General features: G+C 30.8%; 3 protein-coding genes across 3 annotated transcripts; 1 reads left to right on the top strand and 2 right to left on the bottom strand.

Annotated features, from left to right (window-relative positions):
- Nucleotides 1-1,036: 1,036 nt before the first annotated feature.
- LOC106401686 (nuclear poly(A) polymerase 3) lies at nucleotides 1,037-4,775 on the top strand. The gene is made up of 11 exons (XM_013842245.3): nucleotides 1,037-1,930; nucleotides 2,023-2,078; nucleotides 2,152-2,229; nucleotides 2,306-2,413; nucleotides 2,497-2,559; nucleotides 2,630-2,791; nucleotides 2,878-2,991; nucleotides 3,187-3,249; nucleotides 3,328-3,624; nucleotides 3,703-3,867; nucleotides 3,952-4,775. Exons 1-11 carry the CDS (start codon nucleotides 1,903-1,905, stop codon nucleotides 4,357-4,359), a joined length of 1,542 nt encoding a protein of 513 aa, XP_013697699.1. The 5' UTR covers nucleotides 1,037-1,902; the 3' UTR covers nucleotides 4,360-4,775.
- Nucleotides 4,580-7,651, bottom strand: LOC106401687 (galactokinase). The gene is made up of 13 exons (XM_013842246.3): nucleotides 7,285-7,651; nucleotides 6,963-7,138; nucleotides 6,669-6,715; nucleotides 6,487-6,581; nucleotides 6,314-6,396; nucleotides 6,161-6,229; nucleotides 5,883-6,068; nucleotides 5,672-5,806; nucleotides 5,466-5,600; nucleotides 5,308-5,378; nucleotides 5,145-5,222; nucleotides 4,926-5,067; nucleotides 4,580-4,851 (listed from the first exon to the last, which is right to left on the bottom strand). Exons 1-13 carry the CDS (start codon nucleotides 7,445-7,447, stop codon nucleotides 4,741-4,743), a joined length of 1,491 nt encoding a protein of 496 aa, XP_013697700.1. The 5' UTR covers nucleotides 7,448-7,651; the 3' UTR covers nucleotides 4,580-4,740.
- A 1,328-nt stretch (nucleotides 7,652-8,979) lies between these two features.
- Nucleotides 8,980-10,971, bottom strand: LOC106397395 (transcription factor bHLH148-like). Its single transcript, XM_013837979.3, has 2 exons — nucleotides 10,220-10,971; nucleotides 8,980-9,257 (listed from the first exon to the last, which is right to left on the bottom strand). The coding sequence occupies exon 1, from the start codon at nucleotides 10,878-10,880 to the stop codon at nucleotides 10,224-10,226; it is 657 nt and encodes a 218-aa protein (XP_013693433.1). The 5' UTR covers nucleotides 10,881-10,971; the 3' UTR covers nucleotides 8,980-9,257; nucleotides 10,220-10,223.
- Between the last annotated feature and the right edge of the window lie 16,472 nt (nucleotides 10,972-27,443).

Genomic DNA, 27,443 nt, shown 5'->3' with positions numbered 1-27,443 from the left:
TTATTCTTTCTTGTGTATCAGTATTATTGACGTTGGTGGCGACCAGAGCAGTAAGCTTTAGCCATTTAATATTTCAAAATTAGATTATGTAATTCCTGTTTTGACTGATTCTTGGACCATGACGCTTTTGGTGGAAACAGACAAGTAGAAATGATGGAGAATTGTTATACGAAGTTTCAGAGCTCTGGGATCATATCCAACATCTCCCAACATTCAGTATCCTCCTTGATCCATATGGGAAAAGAGGAAATTAAAAAAAAAATGAGCGCCGTGATGGAATTCATGGACCATAGATATGGTCATTGACGCCTTCGAGAGAAAAAGAGACTTGAAACAGATAGAATATTTTTTTAGGCCAATGCAATCAGAGAGAATAAAACCAAGCTGTGTTCATATTTTTCTTCCTCTACTCTTGTCATTTTATAAGGATTTATGACAACATTTATATGATTTTGGAAGGTACTTTTCAAAGCCTTACAAAATACAGTAGTATGAACCTCATATTAGTTTGTAAATGATTTATAAACTTTACAAATAATCTATAAACTTTTGTATAGAGATTATAGATCTCTATAATTGTTTATAGACTCTTGTACCTTCTAATTTCTCAATAGATACGACTACGGCTATTACTTTAACCAAATGAAAAAAAATGTCTATTTCGTTTGAACGTTGTTCATAATTTTATATCTTCAAAAAATACATCAATAAGCCAGTCTCTTTTATGTTCTCAACCAATTAAATATACAATATGTCCACTACCATAACTATTTGTATACTTTAAACGTTCACTCTGTGTCAAAACAAATAGCATTTCGTAATTTGCACAATACCATCATAAGATAATCTATTATTAAACTCTGTAGGTGAACTAGAAACCCCTACCATAAAATAATCTAGACACATCTCATTCTTTAAAAGGGACAACCGCGTCCACACAAATAATAACTAAAACAGTAGATTTTCAAATTAACCAAAATCTAAAAATAAAATAAAAAATTATTAAAAATTGAAAATCTAATATAAACTGAAACGAGCATAATAATATTATAAAACATCATTTGTTGTTACATAATATATACTAATTATTATTTATGACATTATTGAAACTATATTATTTTAAAATATAACTTTTATAATTTTATCACATTACATTTGATTTTCAATTGATTTATCTTGGAGGTGGGTGTATTAATTTATTACTGTGAGAAAATTAGTAAATATAATAATATTAAAATATGATACTCTTAGTAATAAAAAAAATATTAGTTATTCTTGCTTTAAATTTTCTTCAACTATATCAAATTGAAATAAAAATAAAATAGAAAAATACAAATCATTATATTTTCCTTAATTTTTTAATTTCATAATTTTGTGTTCTTTAACAAAATTTCAGCTGGCACCAACAAAATTTAATAAAATTTGCAATATGATCTTATAATAAAAACATATTATATTTGCTATTTTCAATATAAAATAAAATTTTAAATGATTTATAAATATTATATTTTAATATAAAAATAGTTTTAATGTAAATTCACCCGTTCTACGGGCGGGCCAACCCCTACTATTGGAAAAAAATTGGTACAAGGTCCATAATCTAACTGGGGCTATACGGTACTTCTGCAATGGATGCAAGGAGTCTTTCAAATTAAATGTTGAAGAGAAAAAAGTTAATAAATACAATTAAAAGACACATAAATGCCACGTATTAATAATAAGGCGGGGGGCCGAATCTATCATGCGCTGGAGTTAGGTAATATATAAAAGTCGTTTCAACTTTCAAGTTCAAAAACAAAAAGACCACGGCCGAGGGACGACGCCCCAAGAAAACGGCGGCATCACCGAATCTTTTTCTCTCTTTTTTCCCCCGAAAAAAAATTCAGACGATCATCCCTGCACATGAGAAGAGGAGGCGAGAGATATACAGGTTGGATCATCGCCACGTTTTTAATCTATACAATAAACCCTCTCTTTCTCGAGGATCCTCATGTTCACGGCTCTGTTTATCATGTCCCACAGGTTTGCCTCCTTACATGGCTGAATTAGAACAAGAATGCTCTGTTTCGCTTCGTCAGGTACATTGTGTGTGTTTTAGATATTTCAAGAATTTAGTATTTTCTAATGTTTACTTTTATCAAAATTTGGTAGCTTATGGTGAATGAAGGACTCATTCCATCTCCTGAAGATGACAAGAAACGAAGAAGTGTTATTCATATGCTACAAAGGGTAAACGTTTTCAACCTCTCTCGTATTCCAATGATTGTTGGATTGAAAGTTGATGTCTCTGAGTCTTAATGAACAGATAGTAGTGAGATGGATTAAGATCGTTGCTTGGAAACGACGTCTTCCTCAACATCATATCAACGCAACCAACGCCACCATAATCCCTTATGGATCCTATGGTCTTGGGGTGACTTGTTATTTTTCTCAAATAGTTATAATACATGTAAATAATGAATGAATGTTTTAACTAACTTCTCTCTTGTCATACAGGTTCATGGTTCTGAATCAGACATTGACGCTTTGTGCATTGGTCCTTTCTTCGCCACTATAACCGTACGTTCTCACCCTATTCCACTGAATGGTCTTTAATTATTGTTAACGATCGTTCTCTCAATTGCCACAGGAGGATTTTTTCATCGACTTGCATGATCTGTTAAAAAGTAGAGCCGAAGTTTCCGAGGTTCACTGTGTTAAAGATGCTAAAGTCCCTCTCATCCGCTTCAAGTTTGATGGCATCTTGGTTGATCTTCCATACGCTCAGCTTCGAGTCTTATCAATCCCAAACGTTCGTTGGTTCCTCAACAACCTTCCCAACTTATATTATTATCTTTATTCAAAAGATTCTTTTTAACTGCGAGGGCATGTTTTTAGATGGTAGATGTGCTGAACCCTTTCTTCTTGAGAGACATTGATGACACGAGCTGGAGAAGCTTATCTGGAGTTCGCGCAAATCAATGCATCCTTCAGATAGTGCCTTCCGTTGAGGTAACGCATCACACGGCCGGTCCTAGGCATAGGTTAGTCGACGCCTAGGAACCCCAAAATATTTGAAAAAAATTACATAGAAATAAGTTTCCAAATTTGTATTAAAAAATATTTTTTTATTGAAATTCTTACTTAATCGTTGAATATTTGGCTACTAATATCAACGTCTGTTTATTGAATGTATTCTTGTTTTAGTTGTTTCAATCATTGCTGCGGTGTGTGAAACTATGGGCAAAGAGGCGTGGTGTATACGGTAACGTAAGTCGCTAAGTGCATTATCATTGCTAATGATTAGGGCTAACATGTAATGATACAGTTTCACTTTTGTGTTTTCAGTTGAATGGGTTCCTTGGAGGAGTTCATATGGCTATCCTTGCAGCGTTTGTCTGCGGATATAACCCCAACGCTACGTTGAGTTCCCTTGTGGCGAGTTTCTTCAGCACGTTTGCTTATTGGCAGTGGCCTACACCAGTGGTGCTTCTGAGGGATGCTTACGCAGCTACTGGCTCTCCTCCAGGGCTAATGCCTATCCAGTTGCCTTGCGGTGGACGTCAGTACTGCAACTCCAACGTAACGAGGAGCACGTATTGCAAGATCATGTCAGAGTTTCACCGAGGGCATCATTTGACTAAGGTAAGAGAGAGAGAGAGTGTGTGTTATTTCCATCTTCTGAATGATTTGCTAACGTTTAGAAACGGTTGTGACATGTAGGGTTACTTGAAACATGGCTTTAACTGGAACAGTTTGTTTGAGCCTTATCCGTATGCAACCACGTACGCTTGGTTCGTCAAGATACACCTCTCTGCTTCTAATGAGGAAGATCTGAGTGATTGGGTTGGTTGGGTTAAGTCACGTTTCCGCTCTCTACTGATCAAAGTATGCATTTTCACTCTTTCGATATGAAACTTTATAGAACATTCAGTCTCTTCTGCTTTAACCCATCTCATGTGTGTGATGTAGATAGAGGAAGTCTTTGGACTTTGTGATCCAAACCCAACAGAGCATTTAGAAGCCTGTGAGAAACAGCCAAACATTGTATACTACTGGGGGTTACATCTCAGAACCGTAAATGTTTCAGACATTGAATCCGTGGAGACAGACTTTCTGAAGAATGTCAACAACAGCGGAAGCTTCCAAGGATCAGTTGGTGGAATCCAGTTGTCAGTTGTGCAAACGTCTCAGCTTCCTAAGAATGTTGAGTGTGATACAAGTAACAGAAACAAGAGGGTGACAAGGACGTGTTGGAGAGTCCGGGATGATAACCACTGCAAGGATAAACCGGTTTACTCAAGGCATTTGCCTGGTTATGTGGTTGGGTATGAGAAGATTAATGACAGAGACGCTGAGAGTACTGATGTTAAGTGTTAGGTTGTGTTAGTAATGATGGTTCTACTTCTTGTAAACACTTTGTTTTTCTTTAGTTTTAGGCTTTAAATTGTGTGCTAATGATTCCAGGAAGGAAACTAGATTGACTTTTATAACTCTCTGATTTGTTGTAAATGTCTCTTGACCAATCCAAACTGTTTGCAAAAAAAAGGAAAAAAAAACAAGATTCTCTAAAAAAAGGTGTGAATGAAACATACTTCAATGTACTAATTGTCCACTACTATATATTTTATTTGATTTAAAGGCCAACCAATTATCCAGCAACAGTGATACTATAGTTCAATGTAAGATGACAACTGCAAACAATTCAAATTGAGAAAAAGACTGAATAAATTAAGCAAGAGAAGAGAGGAAGAGGCATGTTCAGAAGTTGAAGATGGCAGCACCACTTGAAGGCTTGGAGGCAAAAAGGTAAAGCTCCATGTCTTCTTCCTTCACCACTCCTTTCTCTATCCTCTTCTTGTAGTACTTCTCCTGAAAATTATACAGCAATTGCATTAGTGTCCTCTCAAAAATATAACACTAGTGTCCTACTAAAGCTTCATTACCTTAACCGCAGAGATGAACTGAGAGACGCCAGATTCTTTAACCAAGGCAACAGTGCAACCGCCCCATCCAGCTCCGGTCAGTCTTGCTCCAAGTGCTCCATTCTCCCTGGAAACTTTAACTAGTTCTTCTAGCTCCGGGCAACTGCAAGATTTCATCATAAAATCAATTTCACTTCCATTGGTTTCACAGTTAACACTCGTTCTTATAATTTATGCAACCTGCACTCGTATAGCACACTACAGCTGTAATGGCTCTCGTTCATGAGATCACCAAGCTTCTTCAACTTCTCTTCGTCACTGCACAGTTGATGTCTAAAGGTCTTAAACGTTCCAACAAGATTTATTAAGAATTTTGATGGTGTAAAAGAGGTCTGAATCTGACCTTAAGTTTGAATAGACAGTGTCCTTGAAACCATGAACTCTCCGGGCTTCAGAGTAAACATGTGCAGCTCTCTATTGAATGATTGCAAGCAAACCCTTGAGACTTTGGCGATAAAAAACAAAAACACAATGTTCCAGAGGGTTTGTACATTCACATACCTGATGCAGCTTGAAATGCGTTGCAGCATTAAGTACAGCTAAAGAAGTTGGATCGTTGTTCAAGATTGATGGTAACTTCCCCTCCACGATCTTCTCAATCTCCTCGGCCGTGTATGGTTCTTCTTTCAGATATTCCTGCACCATATACACAAACAGAGATTAATAAACATAAGACACAGTCTGTTTTAGCAATATAATGAGTGTACCTTAACAGCTAGAACAGGATCAGAGGAACCACGGTCACCAGCAAACGACACACATAAACCCTCCACGTCAGAGAGAGTCTTAACTTTTGATATTGCTTCTTTAGGTTCCATTCCAAGCTTAATGCCAAGTATGATCTACACAATACCACATGGTAGAGAAAGTCATGTATATAGTCTAAGTAAACAATGCTAAGTTAATGCTATGACTTACCGAAGCAAGTCGACACTCAACGACCCTGTTATTGTAATTAGTAGCAGCTGTGACCGCCTTCTGAGACTCTGCAAGAGAGTGTGCGATCACAAAACTCCCTCCATCAGGGAGTTTCACGTCGGTGGCACGGACCGGGTTAAAGTCGATAAGCTCAGCAAAACCAGTTTTAGCCATAATAGAGATTGCCTGTTACAGTAAAATAAAAAACTGATCAATAAATGAAAAAAAAAGAGATGATTCTAGGTGCAGTGGTACTGAGAGATGATGGATTCTCTGACCTGGTCCATCCCACCAGATTGTGTTCCAATGTGTTGTTCACATTCACATGTAAGCTGTGCAAGTTCTTTCTGAAAGCGAGAACTCAGCCAATACAAATAATCAACAAGAGATAGAAAGTTTTATTTCATGAAAGTAGGAGTGAGTAAAAATACCTTTTCAAAGCTCTCACCAAAGACAGCCATAATAGCAATTGTTGATGAGCAAACAAAGGCAGCAGAACTTGACAGCCCAGACCCTGAATAAATAAATAAATAACTCCAATTAAAACTTTCTGATTAAAATGAGAACATGATGCATATCTATATATTGGGAAGTAGAGATAGACCTGTAGGAACAATGCCATCAACAACCACATCAAGTCCAACAGGTGAATCAACATTCACCCCTTTTGACTTTGCAAACTCATGGAACCCTTTGTACCTATACCAATCCAAAATCATAAGACACCTCAACAAAAGAAAAGAAAGAAGGTGAGATCTCTTAGATGGATAAGAGAAGAGCCCTTACGCGCAGATGAAGTAATGACCCCACTTGTGATTCTTCAAGTCAATCTCCTGCAAAAGTTAGACATATAAATGATAAATGAACAGGGCCGGCCCTGAGATTTGGGGGTCAGGTGACGGTAGTAAAAATTCAATAATTTTTTTTTTCTTTTTACAAATTTGGAGATTTTTTTTTTATACAAATTTGGGGATCTATGTCTGTAATTTTTTTCAAAAAATTTGAAGACACTAGAAGAATGTTTCATCCGGCCTTGTCCAGGACCGGTCATGTTATAAACAGATTGAGAGATTATAAAACCTGGAGAGGATCAGCAGGATAAGTACACATGGAGTACTTCTCATCAACGTTTGCAATCCTCAACTCATTCTGACCCTCTCGTTTCCTGATAGCAATAATGGTGTCCTGACGAATAGCCATTGGGAGCACTGAGTATCCCTCATAGTCAATGTGCTCTCCGATCAGATTCACTCTTCCTGAAACAATACACACACATTAAAAAAAAAAAAAAAAACATCTCTTTCAGATCCAAAAGGTTGACACTATCCATCTAGAGATCAAGAGAAAAAATAAATAAAACAGAGCAATAAAAATCAACATAATCAAAACGAATGTTCTGTACCGGGAGAGCGAGCGAAGAGCTGGGGAGAAGCACCGAAGGCTTGGTTGAATTTGGATTTCAAAGCGTCGAATCGTGAGTTAGCTTCTTGGAGCTGAGATCCTTCGCCGTAGACAGGATCAAGGGAGGTGAAGATCGGGACCGTGACTTCTTCTTGTTTCGCCATGTCTTGTCTTGTCTTGTCGTCTCTCTATCGAATCCGATCTCACGGTTGTCACGAAATGTGTTCCTTCTCTTGCGTCATTATTGTTGAATATATCCCACCGATCTTTTATTTAATGGTCTTAGATCCGTTAAGGAAGATCGTTTTAATCGAATATCTTTGAATCTAAAATATCTGTGAATATCCACGTAACTTTGGATAATTATTCACTTATTTCTCTTTTCTCAACTGTGATTGCTCAATTATACAAATAAATATCGTTAATTATTGCAATTTTTTTTTTATGAACTTTGTCCAATTCTAGAAATAATGAATAAGTTGTCAAGTAGGGCCATGTTATTCTATAATTTGCAATATATTATTCAACTTTGAATATCTGACAAAAGACTTATATTATATATAGAAACGCGATCCACGATTAGAAAGTTATCTTTTAACTTTTTTTTTTTTTTTTTTAAACAACCCAGTTTACAGTTGTTCCATGATTGATAAACCAGTGGACTGATGATGATGGATTTATCCAACAAATGGAATATATCAACAACTGCTAATACTCTAAGGGGAATTAACTTGAATATCTAAAAAATATATAATATTACGTGTGAAAGAGATTAATAAACTTTAAGGATGATTCCTGATAAAAGTAACATTATACACCTTTTATATCGAGATTGAGCTTGTTCAACCTCAGCTACGTCTGTGAATCATTACATAAAACTCTAGAAACGGCCCTCAAGTTGTCGACCATAATGTGACCGAAATGGGTTACCAAGACAAAGCGATCGAATTCTCTAAGCTGAAGCTGCGTCCAGATGACACGAGCTTGCGACATATCTCTTATGTATCCGTCCCTTTTTGTTATGCGCAGGAGGATGGTTTCGAGATCATCGACGAGTTTTTCTTTTCTATCGTCTAATATACGGCAAAACATTTTTGTCTCAGTTATTCTATGCGTCTTCTTCTCGCTTGTTCCGAAAGAAAATGTAGAGACTAGACATTGCTGTTTGTTTGTGTTACTAGCTGATTTTTTAAGAAAATATCAAAATCCAGAGACGTTCGTAGATTCTTTACATTATCTAGAAAGTGTGTTGTATGTGTTTGCACATAATGACATACAAATAATTTAAAACTATAGAATACTGTATATTGAAATGAAATCATGCTCCAAGCTATAAAACCCCCTACAAAACAAACTTATGTATCACAACAAATCTTGATCACATAGTTATGTGGAACATTTCACCGCAATCTTTATCTTCTTCGGAAGAAAAGAGTAAACAAACACGTACTTTACCAAAAAATTATTCATGGGTATGATTGGTGTTGGAGCTTTGTGGCTTTAGAAAGTCTGTCTCTAAAGCAATTTTTTTACCAATCAGGTTTTTTAAAAAATTAATCATTATAAAGTTTCTAAAATCATTTTTAGTTTCTCCTTTTTGTGTTGTTTTTGTGTTGTTTTTTCTAAAGCCAACAATATAACTTTTTTTTTTGTTTTTTATTTTTTCACTAAAAATATTTTTTTCTAACTAAATCACTTATCTAAATTTGTAACAATTTTATTAAAATTTTAAATTGACAAATTAATCATCGAAAGCATGAGGGAGTTGTTAATCACCTAGTTTTGATATAATAGATCACAAGAGTTTTCCTCCAAGACAATGAGAGGAAGCTAAAAAGGAAGGAAGAGGACAAGGGCATGCATGGCCACTCCCATGTGCTTCTTCATACTTTTCAAGTCACTTTCCACATTTTTAATTTCTTTTGCTTTTGTCATTTCCTTCTTCTTTGTCGCTTTGTCATACTTTAGTGTTTCCTATAATGCATTGTAATTTTTTTTTAAAAAACAGGTTCTATTACTTTATTAACTGATAAAAATTCATATCAATGATTCTCTTAGCACCAAAGATCGAATTTGTCACTCCAATAAGTTTTAGAATAATCAGCTCGGAGTTAGTAGTAGTCTACTATCAATGTGTGGTAACATCAACTTGGAGATGAAAGAGGGATAAAACAAAACAAAACAAACTTATAGTGCGTATGTTAAAAGAATACAAAAGAGGGAGGGACACAATAGAAGTGACTAGATGATTTAGCGACAGATATGTCCATCTATCTCATCATTTCAACGCATCAATCATTCTCTAATTAATCATCTCGTGTAACCCATCAATATCTCAATTATTTCAATGATTAAAAAACGAGCACTTACATATTATTTACCTTCCAAGTAATCACAAATCTACAAAAAAAAATTAAAAATTCCCTCATCCCCAGTTTATTTGCATATTTGCAAATCTATTTTCTTATTAACTTTGACATATATGGTACGTACATGCCATGTTGGATCGGAGGAATTTAAGTACACAGAAAATGTTTTTGGATGAAGTACGCCGAAAGTTCCGAGTAGGTTTAGTCTAATCCTATTGTTCACATCTTATTATTATAAGGTTTAAACAATTTCCACCAACCGCAATAACGTAAGATATTAATCAAAACTAATACTAATCCACTACGGAGTGTCGGAGTTCGAATCTTAATGGCAAAGATATCGTTAATTAACTCATTTCAAATATTACTTTAGTACTAAATTACTAATAACGAAGAAGAATCAGCAGTTGGGATGAGTGGTTTACCCAAATTATACTCAAACCGGATCTTCTATATACATATTATTATATGTGTATATATATATATCAATATTATACGAATGAGTTTTCGTGTACACAGAGATCAGAATTTAAAAAGGTCGAATATTGGCAAAATGACGATTTTAACCTCATCAAATCGGCGGAGGAGCATAGGCTGAGTAGCCGGAGAGAAGCTCCACGAGAGAGTTCATGGCTCTGACTTGCATCTCCAGTGCTTGTATGTAATCGGTTGCTTCTTCTAGAATCACCGGTACAGATTCTTTTTTGCAACCCGGAACTAACCGGCCGAGAGAGCGAACTTTCCGGTTAACCGTCGGTAAACTCTTCTTATTCATTCCCACCACCGACACTCTCCGTTTCCTCCCTCTGCTGCTGCTAGCTCCCGTCGTGACCACCGTGGTCACGGCCGGTACGACCGTCTGCCTCGGCCGTTTCTGCTTCCGGAACTTCAGTTTGATCCGGTTAGCAAGGATCGCTCTGCTCCAGAGCGTCCTTCCGCGGGCGGAAACGGCGAGGGCGCGGTCGGCGGCTTCGCGGACGGCTTTTCCCCGCTTCTGAGCCGTTGGAGACGATGTCGACGCGGCGGAGGAAGAGCTGAGGCGGACCTGTTTCAGCGCCTGGATCAGCTTGGCGGAGTAGATACGCTGTTGCTTCTCCGATCTCCATCGCGCGTGGCTCTCACCGTCTCCGGTTGAAGCAGATAAGCTCTTCTTCTTTCGAAGGAGAACGGTAGAAATTGAGTTCGAATTCGTCGGCGGTTGTTCGTTATCGGAGAACAGAGACGCCATGACCAGAGTTTTGATTCTGATGATGGAAGGAAAAGGGAAGGAGATAAAGAAGTTATATAAAGGAAGTCAGATACGAAACGGCGTCGTCTTGTAACTATATTCTTGTGGAAATGAAAAGTAATAATTAGCCCACATCGTTGTGGAATTATTAAAGAGATCAGTGCGACTTTAAGCAATGTTTTGGTCTACGTTGAATATTTATCCTATGTATTACTCGATTAACAGAGATATTTTAGGAGGCAATATAAAAAGTTATACTCCATCAATCATGACTTTCCGCTCATTATCCATAATCTCAAGATAAACAGTCAACTAAAGACATATTGTCACATAACATTTTCAACATCTTGACAAAATACTGTGCCAGAATAAAGTAAATTCACCAGAGTATATCAAAATGGTTTCTGTTTCGTTTATACCATTAGTTTACATCATGTTCGGTTTACGTGTCGCCACCTGCAACTAATCAAGATGACAAAAAGAAGCATTAAATGTTTAGGAAACAAGATGGATGTAATTAACTAGAAGAGGTTAAATTGAATGCGGCTTTATAAAATTGAAATGCTACAAGGACTCTAGTGCCATGTGTGCGGGGAATCCATAATGATTGTTCCTCGTTTATGTTCTGTCTTTAGTTTCAATTTGGAGTAGTTACTTGTGAAAGGAGTTCAAAAAAGAAGAAAAATAACCTAATTTATGCGTCATAAAGGTTGATTCTTTGGTGAAATGGAGGAGCAAAGAAGAGATTCAGATGGGATGACGACGTGTAAAACAACCATCGGGGAGATCTATTTGTGACTTTTAGTAGTTGTGTAATGGACTGACGAGGCAGAAGAGAGGGGCCAATAACTTAAACTTTGGATTTTGATGATTTCCTAAATATTACTACAGTTGTATTTAAATACTACTTTACACATAAAGTAAAATACCAAAACGAAATGCATGACTATGTAGGGTTAGTGGCGTAGCATTGCTTCTTTCTACGGCTATTTCATCTTTCTTTTCACTAATTTGCCTGTAAAGATCGTTAATCAACTCGTTCATTTTATGCTTTTTCTACATATATAAACACTAGTGGCATTGCCTATCTGTGATTCGATGAACCGAATAAATACTAATTTCGAAATAATCTTGAATTTTATGGTAAATAATTATAGGGATGATAGTATGGTATCATTATATAGAGACCCCCTACGAAAATACTGAATTTTTCGGTAAATTTTCTATATACTGAAGCCTATGATCTTTAGTGTTATTTTAAAATTTCTAAACACATTCTACATTTGTATTAATGTATATTAAACTCTCTTTCATGGTACATAGGCATCGTTTTAATTTTTTGTCAATTAATTTAATAAAAAATTTATAATACTCCCTAAATCGATGGACTAACCACTATAAAATCGCCATTCTCTAAACAAACGGAGATAACAAGGTTCCAAACCTTTGACATTCATCATATCTTAGTGAAAGATGCAACTATGCAATAAAACAGTATTTTCATATTTTTGATTTTTTTCTCAAAATCTATGTGTTAACACAACCCTTACGAAAATATTGAATTTTTCGGTAAATGCTCTATATACTGAAGCCTATGATCTTTAGTACTGTTTTAAAACTTCTAAACACATTCTACATTTATATTAATATATTAAACTCTCTTTCATGGTACATGGTCATCATTTTAATTTTTTGTCAATTAATTTAGTAAAACTTCATAATACTCCATAAATTGGTGGACTAACCAGTATAAAATCGCTATTTTCTAGAAAAACAGAAACAAAAAATGTTCCAAACCTCTTTGACCTTCATCATATGTTAGTGAATGATGCAACTATGCATTAAAACATAATTTTCATATTTTTAAACTTTTCTCAAAATCTATGTGCTAACCCCTACGAAAATATTGAATTTTTCGGTAAATGCTCTATATACTGAAGCATATGATCTTTAGTGTTGTTTTAAAATTTTTGAACACATTCTACATTTGTATTAATGTATATTAAACTCTCTTTCATGGTATATGGGCATCGTTTTAATTTTTGTCAATTAATTTTGTAAAACTTCATAATACTCCCTAAATTGGTGGACTAACCACTGTTCTCTAGAAAAACAAAGACAACAAAGGTTCCAAACCTCTTTGACCTTCATCATATGTTAGCGAAGGATGCAACTATGCATTAAAACAATATTTTCATATTTTTGAATTTTTATCAAAATCTATGTGTTAACTAACCCCAACAAAATATTGAATTTTTCGGTAAATGCTCAATATACTGAAGCCTATGATATTTAGTGTTGTTTTAAAATTTCTAAACACATTCTACATTTGCATTAATGTATATTAAACTCTCTTTCATGATACATGAGCATCGTTTTATTTTTTTGTCAATTAATTTAGTAAAACTTCATAATACTCCCTAAATTGGTGGACTAACCACTATAAAATCGCTATTCTCTAGAAAAACAGAGACAACAAAAGGTTCAAAACCTCTTTGAACTTCGTCATATGTTAGTGAAGGATGCAACAATGCATTAAAACAATATTTTCATATTTTTAAATTTTTCTCAAAATCTATGTGTTAACTAACCCCTACGAAAATATTGAATTTTTCGGTAAATGTTCTATATTCTGAAGCATATGATCTTTAGTGTTGTTTTAAAATTTCTGAACACATTCTACATTTGTGTTAATGTATATTAAACTCTCTTTCATGGTACATAGACTTCGTTTTAATTTTTTGTCAATTAATTTAGTAAAATATGTTAATACTCCCAAAATTGGTAGACTAACCACTATAAAATCGCTATTTTCTAGAGAAATGGAGACAAGAAAAGTTCCAAACCTCTTTGACCTTCATCGTATGTTAGTGAATGATGCAAATATACATTAAAATAATATTTTTATATTTTTGTTTTTTTCTCAAAATCTATGTGTTTACCCCTACGAAAATATTGGATCTTTCGGTAAATTCTCTATATACTGAAGCCTATGATCTTTAGTGTTGTTTTAAAATTTCTAAACATATTTTACATTTGTATTAATGTATATTAAACTCTCTTTCATGATATGTGGACATCGTTTTATTTTTTGTCAATTAATTTAGTAAAACGTCATAATACTCCCTAAATTGGTGGACTAACCACTATAAAATCGCTATTCTCTAGAAAAACGGAGACAACAAAAGTTCCAAACCTCTTTGACCTTCATCGTATGTTAGTGAATGATTCAACTATGTATTAAAACAGTATTTTCATATTTTTGAATATTTCTCAAAATCTATGTGTTAACACCCCTACGAAAATATTGTTTTTTTTCGGTAAATGCTCTATATTCTGAAGCATATGATCTTTAGTGTTGTTTTAAAATTTCTGAACACATTCTACATTTGTATTAATGTATATTAAACTCTCTTTCATGGTACATGGACATGTTTTTAATTTTTTGTCAATTAATTTAGTAAAGCATCATAATACTCCCAAAATTGGTGGACTAACAACTATAAAATCATTATTTTCTAGAGAAATGGAGACAAGAAAAGTTCCAAACCTCTTTGACATTCATCGTATGTTAGTGAATGATGCAACTATACATTAAAATAATATTTTTATATTTTTGTTTTTTTCTCAAAATCTATGTGTTAACCTCTACGAAAATATTAAATTTTTCGGTAAATTACTGAAGCCTATGATCTTAAGTATTGTTTTAAAATTTCTAAACACTATCTACATCTGTATTAATTTATATTAAACTCTCTTCCATAGCATAGTTTTAATTTTTTGTCAATTAATTTAGTAAAACTTCATAATACTCCCTAAATTGGTGGACTAACCACTATAAAATCGCTATTTTCTAAAGAAACGGAGACAACAAAAGTTCCAAACTTCTTTGACCTTCATAATATGTTAGTGGAATATGCAAATATGCATTAAAACAATATTTTCATATTTTTGATTTTTTTTCAAAATCTATGTGTTAACCCCCTACGAAAATATTGAATTTTTCCGTAAATGCTCTATATAATGAAGCCTATGATCTTTAGTGTTGTTTTAAAATTTCTAAACACATTCTATATTTATATTAATGTATATTAAACTCTCTTTCACAGTACATGGCCATCGTTTTATTTTTTTCTCAATTAATTTAGTAAAACTTCATAATACTCCATAAATTAGTGGACTAACCACTATAAAATCGCTACTCTCTAGAAAAACGGAGACAACAAATGTTCTAAACCTCTTTGACCTTCATCATATGTTAGTGAATGATGCAACTATTAAAACAGTATTTTCATATTTTTGAATTTTTCTCAAATCAATGTGTTAAACCCATACGAAAATATTGATTTTTTCAGTAAATGCTCTATATACTGAAGCCTATGATCTTTAGTGTTGTTTTAAAATTTCTAAACACATTCTACATTTGTATTAATGTATAGTAAACTATCTTTCATGATACATGAACATTTTTTTTATTTTTTGTCAATTAATTTAGTAAAACGTCATAATACTCTCTAAATTGGTGGACTAACCACTATAAAATCATTATTCTTAAAAAAAACGGAGACAAAAAAGGTTCCAAACCACTTTGACATTCATCGTATGCTAGTGAAAGATGCAACTATGCAGTAAAACAGTATTTTCATATTTTAAACTTTTCTCAAAATCTATGTGTTAACCTCTACGAAAATATTGAATTTTTCGGTAAATGCTCTATATACTGAAGCCTATAATCTTTAGTGTTGTTTTAAATTTCTAAACACATTATCCATTTGTATTAATGTATATTAAACTCTCTTTCATGGTACATGAGAATCATTTTAATTTTTTGTCAACTAATTTAGTAAAACTTCATAATACTCCCTAAATTGGTGGACTAGCCACTATAAAATCGCTATTTTCTAGAGAAACGGAGACAACAAAAGTTCCAAACCTTTTTGACCTTCATCAAATGTTAGTGAAATATGTAACTATGCATTAAAATAATATTTTTATATTTTTGAATTTTTCTCAAAATCTATGTGTTAACACCTATGAAAATATTGAATTTTTGCGTAAATGCTCTATATAATGAAACCTATGATCTTTAGTGTTGTTTTAAAATTTCTAAACACATTCTACATTTGTATTAATGCATATTAAACTCTCTTTCATGGTACAAGGGCATCGTTTTAATTTTTTGGCAATTAATTTAGTAAAACTTCATAATACTCCCTAAACTGGTGGACTAACAATTATAAAATCACTATTTTCAAGAGAAACAGAGACAACAAAACTTCTAAACCTCTCTGACCTTCATCATTTGCTACTGAAGAATCCAACTATGCATTAAAATAGTATAATCGCTATTTTTCTTGGGAAACATAGACAACAAAAGTTCCAAACCTCTTTGACAATATTTTCATATTTTTGAATTTTTTTCTAAATCTATATGTTAACTCTACGAAAATACTGAATTTTTCGGTAAATGCTCTATATAGTGAAGCCTATGATCTTTAGTGTTATTTTAAAATTTCTAAACACATTCTACATTTGTATTAATGTATATTAAACATTTTTTCATGGTACATGGGTATCGTTTTAAATTTTTTCAATTAATTTAGTAAAACTTCGTAATACTCCATAAAGTGCTGGACTAACCACTATAAAATCGCTATTTTCTAGAGAAACAAAGACAACAAAAGTCCCAAACCTCTTTGATATTCATCATATGTTAGTGAATGATGCAACTATGCTTTAAAACATAATTTTTATATTTTTTAATTTTTCTCACAATCTATAAGTTAACTAACCCCTACGAAAATATTGAATTTTTCGGTAAATGCTCTATATACTGAAGCATATAATCTTTAGTGTTGTTTTAAAATTTCAAAACACTATCTACATTTGTATTAATGTATATTAAACTCTCTTTCATGGTACATGAACAACATTTTATTTTTTTTCAATTAATTTAGGAAAACTTCATAATACTCCCTAAATTTGTAGATTAACCACTATAAAATCACTATTTTCTAGAGAAACGGAGACAACAAAAGTTCCAAACCTATTCGACCTTCATCATATGTTAGTGAAGGATGCAACTATGCATTAAAACAGTATTTTCATATCTTGAAAGTTTTATCAAAATCTATGTGTTACCCCCCTCCCCCACGAAAATATTGAATTTTTCGGTAAATGCTCTATATAATGAAGCATATGATATTTAGTGTTGTTTTAAAATTTATAAACACATTCTACATTTATATTAATATATACTAGACCCTGACCCGCGCGCCAGCGCAGATATGAATTTTCAGTTTTTAATTATTTATTTTATTAAATGATGCAATTGTAATATTCGTTCATATTATATTCATTAAGTAAATTTTTTTTTTTTTGCATCTTAAACTATCTAATTTTTTACGAATGTGTGATATCATATAAAAAAAATATAAAAAAATGAGTATACATAGTTAATTAGATCATTGTAAAAACATAAATTTTTCTTTCGTTTGCGATATCATATAAATAATGATCCGCCCACTTAACAAAAATCATGATTTTTTTATGTGTAATTTTTTTTTTTGACCATTTCCTGAAAACTATATTAAATTTTACATATTTTAATTAGAATATTTTTAATATCTTTACCTTTTTATTTGAAATGCAACTCAATATTTTTTTTTAAAATTATAACAAAATATTTAAAAACTATTTTTAAAATTTGTTTGAAAAATATGAAAATTACATTTTAAATTAAAATTATCCTAAATATGATAAGTTTTGATGTAAACAAAAACTCAAATTATGTCAAAAATAATTATATTCAATGATAATAACGATTTAAATTGATTATTTTAAAAAAAATACATTTACAAAAATATTGTTTGAAAGAAAATTCATTTCTCTTTCGAATATAAAATGAAAATATTATAATTAAATAATAAAATATATAAATAAAAACCATAAATTTAGCAAATGACAACTGAGTTATATTATGCTAAAATTTTATTTCTAACAATTTAGCAAATGACAAATGAGTTATGAGAAAATAATACCATATAATTTTTAAAAACATAGCCATTCTTAAATATTTTTTGAATAAATAAATATTTTTTAATTTAATCAACTGAAAATAATATCCGTACAATTGTGTGAGTCAAATTCTAGTTTTATTGATGCATGTTATATATTAGTGTTGTATGTTTTAGGTATCATTTTAATGATGCAAGTTTTTTAAAATCTCCATTATTAAAATTATGCACGTAAGGATAACTCATGAGTTTTTTTTGTTGATTAAATGACATTATGTCCAAATTTATTTAAGGATATTTCATTAAGGTAACTGAAAAAGACAAATAATAAAATAGGAAGTTTAAATTAATTTAAGCATATTTCATTAATGTAACTGAAAAGACAAGTAATAAATTAGGCAGTTTTATTCGTTTTAGGATATTTCATAAATGCAACTGAAAAAGACAAGCAAAAAATTAGGGAGTTTAATTAATGAAGTAAAAGCATTTTCAAAAGGGTACTTCTCTTTTAATAATATATATTAAACTCTCTTTCATAGTACATGAGCATCATTTTAATTTCTTGTCAATTAATTTAGTAAAACTTCATAATACTCCCTAAATTGGGGGACTAACCACTATAAAATCGCTATTCTCTAGAAAAACAGAGACAACAAAGGTTTCAAACCTCTTTGACCTTCGTCATATGTTAGTGAAGGATGCAACAACGCATTAAAACAGTATTTTCATATTGTTAAATTTTTCTCAAAATCTATGTGTTAACTAACCCCTACGAAAATATTGAATTTTTCGGTAAATGTTTTATATACTGAAGCATATAATCTTTAGTGCTGTTTTAAAATTTCTGAACACATTCTACATTTGTGTTAATGTATATTAAAATCTCTTTCATGGTACATGGACATCGTTTTAATTTTTTGTCAATTAATTTAGTAAAGCATCATAATACTCCCAAAATTGGTGGACTAACCACTATAAAATCGCTATTTTCTAGAGAAATGGAGACAAGAAAAGTTCCAAACCTCTTTGACATTCATCGTATGTTAGTGAATGATGCAACTATACATTAAAATAATATTTTTATATTTTTGTTTTTTCTCAAAATCTATGTGTTAACCCCTATGAAAATATTGAATTTTTCGGTAAATGCTCTATATACTGAAGCCTATGATCTTAAGTATTGTTTTAAAATTTCTAAACACTATCTACATCTGTATTAATTTATATTAAACTCTCTTTCATGGTACATGAGCATAGTTTTAATTTTTTGCCAATTAATTTAGTAAAACTTCATAATACTCCCTAAATTGGTAGACTAACCACTATAAAATCGCTATTTTCTAAAGAAACGGAGACAACAAAAGTTCCAAACTTCTTTGACCTTCATAATATGTTAGTGGAATATGAAACTATGCATTAAAACAATATTTTCATATTTTTGAATTTTTCTCAAAATCTATGTGTGTTCCTACGAAAATATTGATTATTTCGGTAAATGCTCTATATAATGAAGCCTATGACCTTTAGTGTTGTTTTAAAATTTCTAAACACATTCTAAATTTATATTAATGTATATTAAACTCTCTTTCATGGTACATGGACATCGTTTTAATTTTTTCTTAATTAATTTAGTAAAACTTCATAATACTCCATAAATTAGTGGACTAACCACTATAAAATCGCTATTCTGTAGAAAAACGGAGACAAAAAATGTTCTAAACCTCTTTGACCTTCATCATATGTTAGTGAAGGATGCAACTATGCATTAAAACACTATTTTCATATTTTTGAATTTTTCTCAAAATCTATGTGTTAACTAACCCCTACGAAAATATTGAATTTTTCGGTAAATGTTCTATATACTGAAGCATATGATCTTTAGTGCTGTTTTAAAATTTCTGAACACATTCTACATTTGTGTTAATATATATTAAACTCTCTTTCATGGTACATGGACATCGTTTTAATTTTTTGTCAATTAATTTAGTAAAGCATCATAATACTCCCAAAATTGGTGGATTAACCACAATAAAATCGCTATTTTCTAGAGAAATGGAGACAAGAAAAGTTCCAAACCTCTTTGACATTCATCGTATGTTAGTGAATGATGCAACTATACATTAAAATAATATTTTATATTTTTGTTTTTTTCTCAAAATCTATGTGTTAACTCCTACGAAAATATTGAATTTTTCGGTAAATGCTCTATATACTGAAGCCTATGATCTTAAGTATTGTTTTAAAATTTCTAAACACTATCTACATCTGTATTAATTTATATTAAACTCTCTTTCATGGTACATGAGAATAGTTTTAATTTTTTTGTCAATTAATTTAATAAAACTTCATAATACTCCCAAAATTGGTAGACTAACCACTATAAAATCGTTATTTTCTAAAGAAACGGAGACAACAAAAGTTCCAAACTTCTTTGACCTTCATAATATGTTAGTGGAATATGCAACTATGCATTAAAGCAATATTTTCATATTTTTGAATTTTTCTCAAAATCTATGTGTTAACCCCTATGAAAATATTGAATTTTTCGGTAAATGCTCTATATAATGAAGCCTATGACCTTTAGTGTTGTTTTAAAATTTCTAAACACATTCTAAATTTATATTAATGTATATTAAACTCTCTTTCACGGTACATGAACATCGTTTTAATTTTTTCTTAATTAATTTAGTAAAACTTCATAATACTCCCTAAATTAGTGGACTAACCACTATAAAATCGCTATTCTCTAGAAAAACGGAGACAACAAATGTTCTAAACCTCTTTGAATTTCATCATATGTTAGTGAATGATGCAACTATGCATTAAAACAGTATTTTCATATTTTTGAATTTTTCTCAAAATCTATGTGTTAACTAACCCCTACGAAAATATTGAATTTTTCGGTAAATGGTCTATATACTGAAGCCTATGATCTTTAGTGTTGTTTTAAAATTTCTAAACACATTCTACATTTGTATTAATGTATAGTAAACTCTCTTTCATGATACATGAACATTGTTTTATTTTTTGTCAATTAATTTAGTAAAACGTCATAATACTCTCTAAATTGGTCGACAAACCACTATAAAATCACTATTCTTTAAAAAAACGGAGACAAAAAAGGTTCCAAACCACTTTGACATTCATCGTATGCTAGTGAAGGATGCAACTATGCAGTAAAACAGTATTTTCATATTTTAAACTTTTCTCAAAATCTAAGTGTTAACCCCTGCGAAAATATTGAATTTTTCGGTAAATGCTCTATATACTGAAGCCTGTAATCTTTAGTGTTGTTTTAAATTTCTAAACACATTATCCAATTGTATTCATGTATATTAAACTCTCTTTCATGGAACATGAGCATCATTTTATTTTTTTGTCAACTAATTTAGTAAAACTTCATAATACTCCCTAAATTGGTGGACTAGCCACTATAAAATCGCTATTTTCTAGAGAAACGGAGACAACAAAAGTTCCAAACCTTTTTGACCTTCATTAAATGTTAGTGAAATATGCAACTATGCATAAAAACAATATTTTTATATTTTTGAATTTTTCTCAAAATATATGTGTTAACCCCCTATGAAAATATTGAATTTTTGCGTAAATGCTCTATATACTGAAGCCTATGATCTTTAGTGTTGTTTTAAAATTTCTAAACACATTCTACATTTGTATTAATGCATATTAAACTCTCTTTCATGGTACAAGGGCATCGTTTTAATTTTTTGGCAATTAATTTAATAAAACTTCATAATACTCCCTAAACTGGTGGACTAACCATTATAAAATCGTTATTTTCAAGAGAAACAGAGACAACAAAACTTCTAAACCTCTCTGACCTTCATCATTTGCTACTGAAGAATCCAACTATGCATTAAAATAGTATATTCGCTATTTTTCTAGAGAAACGGAGACAACAAAAATTCCAAACCTCTTTGACCTTCATCATATGTTAGTGAATGATCCAACTATGTATTAAAACAATATTTTCATATTTTCTAATTTTTTTTTCTAAATCTATATGTTAACCCTACTAAAATATTGAATTTTTCGGTAAATCCTCTATACACTGAAGCCTATGATCTTTAGTGTTATTTTAAAATTTCTAAACACATTCTACATTTGTATTAATGTATATTAAACACTCTTTCATGGTACATGAGTATCGTTTTAAATTTTTTCAATTAATTTAGTAAAACTTCGTAATACTCCATAAAGTGGTGGACTAACTACTATAAAATCGCTATTTTCTGGAGAAACAGAGACAACAAAAGTCCCAAACCTCTTTGATATTCATCATATGTTAGTGAATGATGCAACTATGCTTTAAAACATAATTTTTATATTTTATAATTTTCTAAAAATCTATAAGTTAACTAATCCCTACGAAAATATTGAATTTTTTGGTAAGTGCTCTATATACTGAAGCATATAATCTTTAGTGTTGTTTTAAAATTTCAAAACACTATCTACATTTGTATTAATGTATATTAAACTCTCTTTCATGGTACATGGGCAACATTTTAATTTTTTTGTCAATTAATTTAGGAAAACTTCATAATACTTCCTAAATTTGTGGATTAACCACTATAAATTCGCTATTTTCTAGAGAAACGGAGACAACAAAAGTTCCAAACCTATTAGACCTTCATCATATGTTAGTGAATGATGCAACTATGCATTAAAACAGTATTTTCATATTTTAAAATTTTTATCAAAATCTACGTGTTACCCCCCCCCCCCCACACGAACATATTGAATTTTTCGGTAAATGCTCTATATAATAAAGCCTATGATATTTAGTGTTGTTTTAAAATTTATAAACACATTCTACATTTATATTAATATATATTAAACTCTCTTTCATAGTACATGAGCATTATTTTAATTTTTTGTCAATTAATTTAGTAAAACTTCATAATACTCCCTAAATTGGTGGACTAACCACTATAAAATCGTTATTCTCTAGAAAAACAGAGACAACAAAGGTTTCAAACCTCTTTGAATTTCGTCATATGTTAGTGAAGGATGTAACAATGCATTAAAACAGTATTTTCATATTTTTAAATTTTTCTCAAAATCTATGTGTTAACTAACCCCTACGAAAATATTGAATTTTTCGGTAAATGTTCTATATACTGAAGCATATGATCTTTAGTGTTGTTTTAAAATTTCTGAACACATTCTACATTTGTGTTAATGTATATTAAATACTCTTTCATGGTACATGGACTTCGTTTTAATTTTTTGTCAATTAATTTAGTAAAATATCTTAATACTCCCAAAATTTGTGGACTAACCACTATAAAATCGCTATTTTCTAGAGAAATAGAGATAAGAAAAGTTCCAAACCTCTTTGCCATTCATCATATATTAGTGAATGATGCAACTATACATTGAAATAATATTTTTATATTTTTTTTTCTCAAAATCTATGTGTTTACCCCTACGAAAATATTGAATTTTTCGGTAATTCTCTATATACTGAAGCCTATGATCTTTAGTGTTGTTTTAAAATTTCTAAACACATTTTACATTTGTATTAATGTATATTAAACTCTCTTTCATGATACATGGACATCGTTTTATTTTTTGTCAATTAATTTAGTAAAACGTCATAATACTCCCTAAATTGGTGGACTAACCACTATAAAATCGCTATTCTCTAGAAAAACAGAGACAACAAAGGTTCCAAACCTCTTTGACCTTCATCGTATGTTAGTGAAGGATGCAATTATGTATTAAAACAGTATTTTCATATTTTTGAATTTTTTCAAAATCTATGTGTTAACCCTTACGAAAATATTGATTTTTTCGGTAAATGCTCTATATTCTGAAGCATATGATCTTTAGTGTTGTTTTAACATTTCTGAACACTACATTTGTATTAATGTATATTATACTCTCTTTCAAGGTACATGGACATCGTTTTAATTTTTTGTCAATTAATTTAGTAAAGCATCATAATACTCCCAAAATTGGTGGACTAACCACTATAAAATCGCTATTTTCTAGAGAAATGGAGACAAGAAAAGTTCCAAACCTCTTTGACATTCATCGTATGTTAGTGAATGATGCAACTATACATTAAAATAATATTTTTATATTTTTGTTTTTTTCTCAAAATCTATGTGTTAACCCCTACGAAAATATTGAATTTTTCGGTAAATGCTCTATATACTGAAGCCTATGATCTTAAGTATTGTTTTAAAATTTCTAAACACTATCTACATCTGCATTAATTTATATTAAACTCTCTTTCATGGTACATGAGCATAGTTTTAATTTTTTGTCAATTAATTTAGTAAAACTTCATAATACTTCCTAAATTAGTGGACTAACCACTATAAAATCGCTATTCTCTAGAAAAACGGAGACAACAAATGTTCTAAACCTCTTTGACCTTCATCATATGTTAGTAAATGATGCAACTATGCATTAAAACAGTATTTTCATATTTTTGAATTTTTCTCAAAATCTATGTGTTAACTAACCCCTACGAAAATATTGAATTTTTCGGTAAATGGTCAATATACTGAAGCCTATGATCTTTAGTGTTGTTTTAAAATTTCTAAACACATTCTACATTTGAATTAATGTATAGTAAATTCTCTTTCATTATACATGAACATTGTTTTATTTTTTGTCAATTAATTTAGTAAAACGTCATAATACTCTCTAAATTGGTGGACAAACCACTATAAAATCATTATTCCTTAAAAAACGGAGTCAAAAAAGGTTACAAACCACTTTGACATTCATCGTATGCTAGTGAAGGATGCAACTATGCAGTAAAACAGTATTTTCATATTTTAAACTTTTCTCAAAATCTAAGTGTTCCCTACGAAAATATTGAATTTTTCGGTAAATGCTCTATATACTGAAGCCTATAATCTTTAGTGTTGTTTTAAATTTCTAAACACATTATCCAATTGTATTAATGTATATTAAACTCTCTTTCATGGTACACGAGAATCATTTTAATTTTTTGTCAACCAATTTAGTAAAACTTCATAATACTCCCTAAATTGGTGGACTAGCCACTATAAAATCGCTATTTTCTAGAGAAACAGAGACAACAAAAGTTCTAAACCTTTTTAACCTTCATCAAATGTTAGTGAAATATGCAACTATGCCTTAAAACAATATTTTTATATTTTTGAATTTTTCTCAAAATCTATGTGTTAACCCCTATGAAAATATTGAATTTTTGCGTAAATGCTCTATATACTGAATCCTATGATCTTTAGTGTTGTTTTAATATTTCTAAACACATTCTACATTTGTATTAATGCATATTAAAGTCTCTTTCATGGTACAAGGGCATCGTTTTAATTTTTTGGCAATTAATTTAAGAAAACTTCATAATACTCCCTAAACTGGTGGACTAACCATTATAAAATCGCTATTTTCAAGAGAAACAGAGACAACAAAACTTCTAAACCTCTCTGACCTTCATCATTTGCTACTGAAGAATCCAACTATGCATTAAAATAGTATAATCGCTATTTTTCTAGAGAAACGGAGACAACAAAAATTCCAAACCTCTTTGACCTTCATCATGTGTTAGTGAATGATCCAACTATGCTTTAAAACAATATTTTCATATTTTTGAATTTTTTTTCTAAATCTATATGTTAACCCTACTAAAATATTGAATTTTTCGGTAAATGCTCTATATACTGAAGCCTATGATCTTTAGTGTTATTTTAAAATTTCTAAACACATTCTACATTTTTATTAATGTATATTAAACACTCTTTCATGGTACATGGGTATCGCTTAAATTTTTTCAATTAATTTAGTAAAACTTCGTAATACTCCATAAAGTGGTGGACTAACCACTATAAAATCGCTATTTTCTGGAGAAACAGAGACAACAAAAGTCCCAAACCTCTTTGATATTCATCATATGTTAGTGAATGATACAATTATGGTTTAAAACATAATTTTTATATTTTTTAATTTTCTCAAATTCTATAAGTTAACTAACCCCTACGAAAATATTGAATTTTTCGTAAATGCTCTATATACTGAAGCATATATCTTTAGTGTTGTTTTAAAATTTCAAAACACTATCTACATTTGTATTAATGTATATTAAACTCTCTTTCATGGTATATGGGCAACGTTTTATTTTTTTGTGAATTAATTTAGGAAAACTTCATAATACTCCCTAAATTGGTGGACTAACCACTATAAAATCGCTATTTTCTAGAAAACAGAGACAACAAAGGTTTCAAACCTCTTGACTTCATCATATGTTAGTGAAGGATGTAACAATGCATTAAAACAGTATTTTCATATTTTTAAATTTTTCAAATCTATGTGTTAACTAACCCCTACGAAAATATTGAATTTTTCGGTAAATGTTCTATATACTGAAGCATATGATCTTTAGTGCTGTTTTAAAATTTCTTAACACATTATACATTTGTGTTAATGTATATTAAACTCTCTTTCATGGTACATGGACTTCGTTTTAATTTTTTTGTCAATTAATTTAGTAAAATATCTTAATACTCCCAAAATTGGTGGACTAACCACTATAAAATCGCTATTTTCTAGAGAAATAGAGACAAGAAAAGTTCCAAACCTCTTTGACATTCATCGTATGTTAGTGAATGATACAACTATTCATTAAAATAATATTTTTATATTTTTGTTTTTTGTCAAAATCTATATGTTTAGCCCTACGAAAATATTGAATTTTTCGATAAATTCTTTATATACTGAAGCCTATGATCTTTAGTGTTGTTTTAAAATTTCAAAACACATTTTACATTTTTATTAATGTATATTAAACTCTCTTTTATGATACATGGACATCGTTTTATTTTTTGTCAATCAATTTAGTAAAACATCATAATACTCCCTAAATTGGTGGACTAACCACTATAAAATCGCTATTCTCTAGAAAAACGGAGACAACAAAGGTTCCAAACCTCTTTGACATTCATTGTATGTTAGTGAAGGAAGCAAATTGTATTAAACATATTTCATATTTTTGAATTTTTCTCAAATCTATGTGTTAACCCCAACGAAATATGAATTTTTCGGTAAATGCTCTATATATGAAGCCTATGATCTTAGTGTTGTTTTAAAATAATTTCTGACACATTCTACATTTGTATTAATGTATATTAAACTCTTTTCAAGGTACGTGGACATCGTTTTAATTTTTTTTGTCAATTAATTAGTAAAGCATCATAATACTCCCAAAATTGGTGGACTAACACTATAAAAAATCACTATTTCTAGAGAAATGTAGACAAGAAAAGTTCCAAACCTCTTTGACATTCATCGTATGTTAGTGAATGAGCAACTATACATTAAATAATATTTTTATATTTTTGGTTTTTCTCTCAAAATCTATGTGTTAAACCCCTACGAAAATATTTGAATTTTTCGGTAAATGCTCTATATACGAAGCCTATGATCTTAAGTATTGTTTTAAAATTTCTAAAACACGATCTACATCGGTATTAATTATATTAACTCTCTTTCATGGTACATGAGCATTTTGTAATTTTTGTCATTAATT

The sequence above is a fragment of the Brassica napus genome, chromosome C5, assembly GCF_020379485.1.
Source record: "Brassica napus cultivar Da-Ae chromosome C5, Da-Ae, whole genome shotgun sequence".
Classification (NCBI taxonomy): Eukaryota; Viridiplantae; Streptophyta; class Magnoliopsida; order Brassicales; family Brassicaceae; genus Brassica; species Brassica napus.
The sequence above is the reverse complement of the archived record's forward strand: the minus strand, read 5'-3'. Positions and strand labels throughout refer to the sequence as shown.